At 41.7% G+C, this 10,507-nt stretch overlaps 1 protein-coding gene across 1 annotated transcript in view; it reads left to right on the plus strand.

Moving 5' to 3' along the window:
- The window catches only part of T265_15483 (hypothetical protein), a gene marked incomplete at both ends in the record, with an annotated part of 73,075 nt that extends 72,184 nt beyond the window's left edge, over positions 1 to 891 (plus strand). Inside the window, one exon of the mRNA XM_009178330.1 lies at positions 811 to 891. Within this exon, the coding sequence (XP_009176594.1) occupies positions 811 to 891 (81 nt within the window). The remainder of the gene's footprint in view (positions 1 to 810) is intronic.
- Between the last annotated feature and the right edge of the window lie 9,616 nt (positions 892 to 10,507).

Raw genomic sequence — 10,507 nt, forward strand, 5'->3', positions numbered from 1 at the left:
TGCCCGTTGAACGTCATTAGATGAAATTTTGAATTGCAACTTTTCAATAAACAAGGCTTGTGAGATCTGCCTGGCAACCTACTCAATGTTCAGGTCCTGTGGAGCTGTCATGCATTTCACGAGTTTGTGCGTAAGCCGGCATCCATCGACTCACGCATTAAGTCCTGTTATATCTGCTGATTCGCCAATCTGTGGTATCCGCTGCTGACCCGCTCCATTGCCTGGTGCTGGAGAAAAATAGCTCACCGAAGGGAACACAACAGCTATATTTCAAACAAGCTAGTGCGAGAGCGTGAGTGAGTGCGAGTGCGCAAAGTACAACTTTCTCAGACTATTTATTGGAAGGACACTGTCTGAACTTGTTTCAGTGCTGGCTTTGGTACGAGGCTGCGAGGCGCTGCATATTGCGGGGCGTTGTCTAACTTTGATCAACGCTGATCCTCGCTGGCCGGGTTTGATACAGGGCTGTGAAGCGCTATATATTTAGGGAGCGTTACCTGTCTGGTCAACATCTACCGGAGCTGAGAGTCTCGGTAGATTTCGGGCACTCAGTGGTTACTTTCAGGAAGCTGACCTTCCTGTTCAGTTCAGTATTTCTCCGCTTACCATAAGCTAGAGAGTTGCCCAAATTTTCAAACTGGGCTCATCCCGTTTCTAATTAGTTTATCCCTTATTGTTTCAGGAAGCTGACCTTCCTGATAGGTTCAGTATTTCTCCGCTTACCATAAGCTAGAGAGTTGCCCAAATTTTCAAACTGGGCTCATCCCGTTTCTAATTAGTTTATTTTATCCTTTATTGTTATACTTCTAGTCCGAACTGGCTGAGTTAAGCAAACAACAGCAGAATTTTTACGCACAAGTAGTGGATGCTGACGACATACTCATTGAAACTTGTAAGTATTTGTATCCAAACAATGGTTCATATAATTCTTCCTGAGAACATGTTTCGGTTTCTATTTCTGCCAAGGCTCACTTAAAAAAACCTTTAGGCATTTCGGAACATTCATATTGCCTTCAGAAAAACTCTAACGGATCAGCGCCTAGAAGTTTACGTCCATACATCACTCTCTTTCTGATTAAAACACTACCTTTCGCTGCTGCTCAGGACATTTGCCAGTGGATCATATGCATTCAGTCGTTGACAGCGCTTAACATTTTTTCACTCATGTGGGTACGCCACATGCGTATCATGGCAATTACGTTCTAACTCGAGTGAAAATATACTCACGGTAGTGTTATTTTCGTGTCAACAAAAGCAACCTTTTGCATGGTGTCTAACAGTGTTGACAGTACACACCCTTACATCGACTGGGCAAAACTCGTTGTCATAAGTCTGACGGACTGCATGCTAAATGGCCATATATTGTCCGGGTTGATAGTAATTCATGGATCCGTGCATGCCAGAGTGGCTAAATTCACCAGCCCCAAATTTGCAGTTTCTTTGTGATGGAACTGGATCACGTCGTATTAAGCCGCTTGAGAATACTATATGTTATTTATCTCTTCACGCTCCGACGTTACCTGTGCGAGCAAAGTAAACTGCAGATTTGTACCAGCCAACTATCCAACATGGACTGGAAAAATCATGTGGCGGGCACAAGTTTATACAACTCGCTCGTACAAAGAATCATATCTTTATTATTATTCCTCAGCATCACATACTTTAGCACGGAATTTCACTTATCTCTCGAATGACACTGTGTTGATTCTTGTGAAAGAAGCAGGACAATTTTGTGCAGGTCTGTATTGTGTCACGAGAGATGGGGAACGGTAACCTTTTCTAGAATGGTGGCGCATTATAACCAGTCTCGATGAACATTTACTTGACCCTGAATAGAGCCTCTTGCGACTCGCTACCTAGATGTTTCTTCTGTGTCTAAAGAAATCCGTTTTTATCTGGTCCATGACCGAGGAATTTTCTCAAGTAACTATGAAAGTTAAAAACCTCCTCGTGGAGTGGATGTTTGATAACAAATATGAAATCAGCTTTCGCGGTCACTACAGAATGGAAGTGGGTAATTCAACAGGGATATGAGCATTATTTTTGTTGCTCATATATAACGTCTACTTCTTGGATTAGAAATGGCTGGAAAACATTGTCTACCCGTCACTCCTATGCAATAAGCCCAACATTGATGTACCTTACCTCAAGTAACAATTGAGGTTTCTGTTGAAAGAACAGCTCTCGCAGCATTCTGAGGAGATATTCCGCTACTACATTTGCGAACATCATTAGATTTCGGACTTTTAAGCGGTCCCAGTTTTGCCTTTTGTGCCGCAAACCTACAAGCTTGCACATGAGCTGGCAAAGTAACATGCTGCCAGTCCACACGCAGCCACGTCGTGATGCCTGATAGTATGCGCATTTACAAGAAGTGTTTGAATATCAGTGTCGCTCGATGACAAGTTTGACATACATGGCCTAAAGGTTAAAAAATTATTCATTTTCGAAAATTATCCCAGGCCGATGTGGGGGGTCAGCGTGCTGCAAAGGCACGTCGAATGCACACAGCATGTAGTCATTGCATTATCCATCGCTACGATTTTCTTAAAAATGCAGACAGCTTTTTCGATGAAAAATCGCTTTGGGAAATTTTCGGGATTAGCCTGAAGGATTTTATCAGATGCGACTGCTACATTTAGTCAAGGGAACTCATTATCTTTGCAAGATATTATGCTACGGGTCAACCGTTTTGTTTGATCAGCCTAGTTATGATGATCTGGTAAGGTAATTTGTGAATCACTACCTACAATTTGACGGGTGATGCCAGAAGGCTCAGTCTATAAAAGACATTTTGCAAGCCAATTATTTATCAACGAATAATAAAGTTTCTGGTAAACATCTGAAAGGTTTATGTGAATTGCGAATGCAATGCGAATGTTGTGATGAACAACATCCAATACTTGAGTAATCAGTTTTGCATGCTATCGTTACGAAAGTAATTCTTAAGTTGTTTTACGGAATTTGTGTATATATTTTACCGTTACGTCCACTGGTTAGTTATACAAGATTATACCATGTATGAGAGTCACTGCATACACAATCCGAGGTGCAATGTTTCTATGATGACACGGATAAACGTTACGAAAACAAATTCATGCAAATTGATCGCCATACACTTTATCCCGCAAGAGGGATATCATCAAAATTTATGAACCCAACATGCATTTAATATAATTTATATTCGTCCGCGCGATGTACTGACGAATCTTTGTATTTCCTCAATGATATCCTGCAAAATAGTCTTATATTAATGAATTCACAAGATGCTCCAAGTTAATTCCGGTAGTATTTGCGCTTTTGTTCAGGCCAACATATGGCAGTTATTCCATTGTAAAGACATGGTCATCGTTTACATTGATTCCGATGTTGATAATTCTTTGGTCTATTTTATCCACGTACCTGTTCAGCTGATCTACGCAGAAGTGTTGTTTGCTCGGCGGAGAAAACCCCAAATGACATTGTTGTCTTGCTAGACGCGGGGGATACGATGTGTCTCTGGGTTATATTTTGTAATACTTTGTGAGGTTGAATAGAGCCAACCAGAAGACTTTTAACAACCCTGTAGGCACTCGGTTTGTTCAACTAACAATTACTTGTTTTAATATCTTTGACCATTGTTCTCCTCGTCTATGTATCATCACTGTTTCTGGTGATCGGCAAACAATCTCATTACAGTGAACTTTTAAGTAAACCTACTTGAGATTCGGAAAATAACGAGTCCTTGTATTTGTTATCTTATTTATTTGAAATGAAACTATATGGTAAAGTGATAGGGGCAGCTGACTTCTGAAATGCGCTCAAATTTTAAGCACCTGTCTTTCTTGCGGATGGTCACAAAAGTAATTCCAGGGTGATAATGCGTTTGGCACGTAGTGCAATGATTTCATGTGATTAGCTATGATTTACTGATGCAATCCGAGAGGTACATGCATGAATGCCATCGCAATTAGGCGGCAGTGTAGAGCAAAGTATTTGCGATTAAGCCACAATTTAATGACCATCTACTTATAGAGCAGTACATGAATAAATCTCCAAAATAATTTGTAACCAGCGGCACCTAAATTATTCGTGGAAAAACATTAGCTTGGACAAAGTGCACATTTTTTGTACACAGCAAATTTAATTGTCAAATGTTTTAAAAGTTTAGCACGCGATAAGCGTTTATTTCCCACAATAATGAACCTATATTTCATAAAGTAACTACAAGTCAAAACCTAAAATGGTTAATGTAGTCTCGAATCGTCTACTGCTTGACCTAAGATAATAAAAATTGTTCATTGTCAACAAATAAAACCAACAGAAAATTTACCGATGACTAATTTTTATACATGTTCACATCTGCCATTATTGTTGTCTACCCCAATCATCTTCTGCTGTTGCTCCTACCGCTATGGACGCAAGCACAAAAAATCTGCGTTTTATAAGTTGCCCAAAGAGCAAGTCTCGTTTGTATGGAGGTTGATCGGTTCAAAAACAGTTTGAGCGAACTTGGAGACGTATACTCTAGGTTTCTGGTCTTTTGTTATAAAGTAAAGCTTCTCCAAATATCCGGAGGATCGGTTTTCTGCAAACGCCTTCTTCAAACACCCTAATATCAAGTTTATTATGATCGCCAGGAGAACGTCCAAATCAGTTTTGCTTGGCTGTTATCCTATGATACACTTTTGCGTTTGACGTTGGCTTGGATACCAGCCACAAAAAGCATTAGATTAACAAGTTACTTCTTAGGCCTCTGCCAGAATTAAGTCTTTCTGATGGGCTCTGATATCAACGAAATCATACAAAAATATCTGCTTACCGTAGGCGTTATGTACAGCGTCAACGAGTGAATCGGCCAAAAACCTCGAAATCCTGCTTTATAGACCGTTTTTCGTCAAATTTGTCGGTTTTCATATTCCGAGTTCTAAGACAATCAGAATGACAGACAGGCCCTGCGTTTGCGCTGCACTTGAATTATGTTGAATGGTGCCAGTTTTCTGATCTGAGCATTTATGATCCAAATGCGTTATTTTGTCTGACCTTCCAACCGGATTCAATTCGTTCCACCTGGCAACCCATTAGTGATTCAAATTCACTTCGGCGGACTTACTTAAATGACAGACATCTACACTGCCATATGCGTGGGTGACACTGAAAAAAACAAAACTGCAGGGCTACATGATATGCTTTAACAACAGAAAATCCAACATTGCGCTACATATATGTGACATCCATTGTAAGCCTTACTTCTCTTTTATGTGTGCGGATGGTGAGCACGTACATGATCTACACGTACCATGACCCCAACTGACTACTTTACACCAGAAGGCTGATGTGAAACCGAAAAGTATAACACTCTCATAAAGCAATCTAATAAAAAAATCCATTATAAAATCATGGAGTTGACGGAAGCCAACAAGTGTGGACAGTATCAAAAGCTAAAAATTGGAGTGCTCCTGGCCCGTGAGCTGATCCTAAGATGAGCCCTAAGTCGGCGAACCGATACGATGATAATTCGTATACCTATTCAAAATGCTTAAGGTGCGTCTTCACATCCGTGCGCATGCTTACGTGCACACACTCATTTTGTTGAGTTTCGTTTTCCTGGAATTTTGTGCTCTTCGTGATCGGTGGGGTGGATAACAGAACGTTTTAGATTTACCATTGTTACAAGATCTACAATACGTCATACAGGAAATTGGGAGCAAAAGTTCCTCACATGGAGCCAAATAGTGACCGTGTTTTATTCAAACATAGTGCTTTGGATCCGACATACACGGAACGCAATGTAGCATTGTATAAACTCTATAGATTTCTCCTAGTACAACGCGATTAAAGGTCTCTCTGTGGGATTTCTTTGCAATGATTCGGGATCCTAAAAGCATGTACGCCATATTAGCGCCCCGTGATCATATAACCGACAGTCGGACTCAAATTGCATCGTCGGAATTTTTAGGCAAACCGCCGCGGTCATTCGCCAGAATGTTTTCTCTTCGATGGATGAAGTAGTTCACTGCAAGAATAACCTATATTCAAACAGCGTACATCTTGTGGGAGGCAGAATTATACAATTATACTTCTTGTTATGAATCGGTTCGCGTATCCGGAAAAATGGGTATACGTAAAGTAATGACGACATTTCTTACCGGGGCCCATGACTGCTTCTACCGCAGTCGCTGTGCAAAATCGCTCACGCTAAATCGCAACCAATGTCCACAGCGCTGTTCACAGGATATCAGTTGATAGTCGGCACAGCCCCATCGCCTGACACGTAGTGTTGTGCACAATCTGCAGCTGACTGTGTATTATTACGTAGTTTAGGGCTCAAATCCGATGAGCGTTGCACAAAAACCCACAATGCAAAATCAGCGTGTGTTCCCAACGAACGCCCGCGACTAATAAAAACCCTGAAGCTTCCATTACAATCGCGACTCATGCAAAATTAGTGAATACATTTCCTATTCGGGGAAAATCGTCGTCCGACCAACTAAGATCTTTGACTCATACTAGCTGCTTCATGTGTGTTGTAAACGGGCTGATGACAAAGGGGCTTGCGAATGGCAGGGTTATTTCTGGATTGTGATTGGCGTCACTATATTTCCACAAGGTTGTCAACACATCTGATTTCGAAGACAATGATTAAGATAGTGTTCAAGCCATTTCCCCACGCATATAACAAGGGAGACTGCCCAGATCACGTACTTCGACTTGTGAATTTATCAACATTGGGTTTTGCGAAATGCAGCTCGGGTTGGGCTAAGCCACACCAAGTCGGATATTCCCAAGTAGATAAGGAAACACGTCAGCAGAACTCTATGAGGCAATCTTTGTGGTTGTATTTATCTTGAAAATCACACAAGTTGGCGCTTCACAAGACGGACTTTAACGTGTGCATTTGGGTAACTGATTAGCAAATTTGCCATATGATTCACCAAACAAGCGAACAAGGCTAGATTTCGTCTAGCGGAATGAAACTTCGTTCGGTTGTTGCTTACACTAATCTGTTGACGGGAGACGCAATTTATACATCGCTTGCTTCATTTTCTTTCGTAATGCCATTTTGTTTTTCGAATGGGCTGTGTAATTCTCTGGAACGATGAGCCCATCCGTGAATTGTACCTCAAAATTATTTACGGCGTTACTCCGCGTCAATTTTTATGATGGATTTCATCTATTCACGCAACTTCAACTCCGCTCTTTCGACAGAATGTAATATGGCACTGGATACCCTGCGGTCAAAACAACAAATTTGCATATATATATATCTATAAATGTATCTATCGATATTTTTATGTATATAAATCAATATGTCTGCAATGTAGAGACCAATAAAATGGCTTATTATGTCTACGCATTTTCCCATTGAACATTATCGGGCAACATGAGCGGTGAGAACTTCATATTATGCTGAGGTTTTTTCACAGCAGAATCACGCAAACTTACACCCCGTAGAAACACCGTAAGAATTCTGATCAACGCAAATATATGCTGGCTATTGTTGGAAAACAGCAAACATGGTTTGTTGAATAATAGGGCGCATAATATAAGATCGTGATATCTTCGAAGAAACACTAGGGAATCGGCATAAGCAAACTCAGAGATTTAGGGTGCTGAGTTCCTGTGTAAGATGTGTTTGTTGAAGTCCGCATGTAAATGTGCATACAGAGAGAAACGCAAAGCATTAATGTATGCAATCAAGGCACAGTAAATATATTTCAAAACATGGACCACGTTGGGGACCTGAATGCCTCACACATAATTTGGTTTTTCATAAATGCAAACCGATGCGAAGTGATAAGCGAGTTTAGAAGGACGGCCAATAGTGATGTTCGTCCATACAATGCAGGTGATCGAAAAGTATATTCCGATACTCTGGTTGTAGTGCTGTCAGTCATAACGAAACACCGTTGTGCGAACGACCGCCTCAGCGAATGTTCACCTCACAACCCGGCCGAAATATACTTCTATTATTCTTGCTCGAAATTCCATAAAGAATGGTGAAGGATGTGACCTAGGCTACTGTCGCTACTGTGTTTCGTAATATGGCGTTCTATCTACCACTATCACTTAGAAAAATCTGATTTCGCGGTGATGTGTCTTAACTCCACCAAGTAATCAAATAATAAAAACAACGACGAGGACTCCGAGCTCAGCCGCTAAGCAAAGTATTTACATCCGCCGCCAAGGTAATACTATTTGCGATGGTATTTTGGCAGTCCAGTCGCTAAAAACTGTGCATGTTCGATTGCAACGGTGTCAACGGCAACGGTTTTGATGGCATTTGCGAATGATTTTGCATCTTGCAAGTAGTTAATTGGAATAGAATTCAGTGTAAAGGCAAACCCCAAAGTGGGTTCACACACAGCATTCTTTGAAGCTCCCACACTCTAGCTTCCTTCTCGTTAATCATGCGCGCAATTGTCCGCGCACTTTAACATGTATTATCTTTTTGTACATAGCCGAAACTACTCAGCCCTAAAATGAGGCATCTCCAGAACTTTCAAGTGCGTCCGCGTATCCGGGTTGTTTGGAAATCGCGAGAGTGTGGGCCCGAGCAAAATTGTAACAATCCGAAACGAAACGCGAACTGACATTAAGGGCAACTTTGCTTGACAATCTCGGTACTACTTACAATTTCGAACCAAGCGTGCAATCCATAAGTTGGCTAGCTTTGCGAATAACTAGACTTTCATTTACTTAGCTTGATGTGAGGCGTGACAACATGTATGCTCGATGGTAATATAAATCCCGGTGCTTAAGGGTTTGTCGCCAAACAGGTATCACAGATAAGTGTAGACTAAATAGCCTATGAAGCCTGCGGCTGACAGCTGCGTCAAATGGTCGGCTGAAACATCTCTAATGAGCAGCCGCTAGCATCGTTCTAGTCGTCACAAGGCAAGCTACGTCATACTGCTGATTCAAATGAATAGTCCGGGACCACGCCGCAGTTCAACCGGGTAAACAAGGACGTGTTCCAACGATCGACGCACTGCGGTCATACGATCTCTTGTTTTGTATTGTTATGGAATAGCTGGTATAGGTCAAGATGTTTTAAACGGATTTTATAGTGGACGTCTTGGAGAAGAACACTTGATGGGGTTTTAGGATACCGGCTGTGCGCGCGCCATTCTCCGCTATACTGATCACAATATTTCATGTCGTACTATTACGTCTGTTCAGTATGTTACTGCTAGTTTGACGCGTAATTATGCCCATAGTTGCGTAAGCAGAAAACGTCTGCCTCACTAGGTGAGAATCAGTCGGAATACTGTCAAAGTACCTGTGGACATTAAACAAGGAAATAGCTTACCAGGCCCCTGGGATTCTTGTGTTGGATCGTCATTTAAGAAACATTCTCATACAAGCCGACATATTGAGACAATGTGAATATATGCTCATTCGAGAAATCGAAGCTATTCCGAGGTCTGAAGATATTGCTGTGCAAATTGCATTGCACAACGTGTTGGTTCATAGGAAGAAAAGTGGTTTGGGTTCCCTTGATGATCACTTGCTAAGTAACATAATGCTGTCACCTGCCCGCTAGTATAATACTTATCTATTCTCAAGGTGGTGTCGAGAAACAGAATACCGTAACCAGCAATCTTACATGAACGCGTCGTTTTACGCAATAATTGGGCACACATTGTATTGCGTAACCCCGCTCTGCAGTCACAAACGCAAACTCTTCCAAATTTCGCCAATATTCTGCGTTATCTGTGACATGTTGCAGTGTCTGGCTCACTTGCATATTTTAACCGTGCGTTTTCATTTGCGGACCGGCACACTCGATAAGGAGCCAAACAGTGATCGGCATTGAGCGGTATTCATCATGTCCTCATTGATGCTTCTGAGCCTCGCGATTCCTCATCAGCTATTCGAGTGGATCATTGGACAACATTGAGGACCCGAATGCTCCACACATAATTCGGTGCTTCGCTTCGAGGCGAGACAACAAAACATTCTAGAGGGGCGAACGATAGTAATTTTGATCTATCCAAAGCAACTAACCCGAGATTAGATTTCGATGCCGTGAAGTTTCATAGAACAACGTTTTTCAAACGACCGTCTCAGTGAATGTTCACTCCGCAGCCCGGCTGTATTATTTCCAAAAATCTCTCTCTAAATTCAACAAGGCAGTGTGAAGGATGTGTCTTGGGCCACTGCCGCCACTGCGTTTCCTTATTTGGCGTTCTCCCCACTACTATCACTTAGAAAAATTGCGCAGTGATGTGAATTAAATTCACCAAGTAATCAAATAAGAAAAACGGTGATGATGTTTCAGTACTCAGCCGCTCAATAGGGAGTTTACCTCAACCGCCGCGATGACACTATTTTAGCTAATATGTTGGTGGTTCGGTCGCGAATAACTGTGCATATTTTCGATTCCAACGATGTCAATGGCAACAGTTTTGATGGCACTTGCGAATGATTTTGCATTAATTTGAATGGCACCAAGCGTCAGGGGAAGCCCAAATGTGGGATTAACCACAGCAATGTTTAGAGCTCTCCTTCTGATCATGCGTCT

Source organism: Opisthorchis viverrini (assembly GCF_000715545.1).
Source record: "Opisthorchis viverrini unplaced genomic scaffold opera_v5_540, whole genome shotgun sequence".
Lineage (NCBI taxonomy): Eukaryota > Metazoa > Platyhelminthes > Trematoda > Opisthorchiida > Opisthorchiidae > Opisthorchis > Opisthorchis viverrini.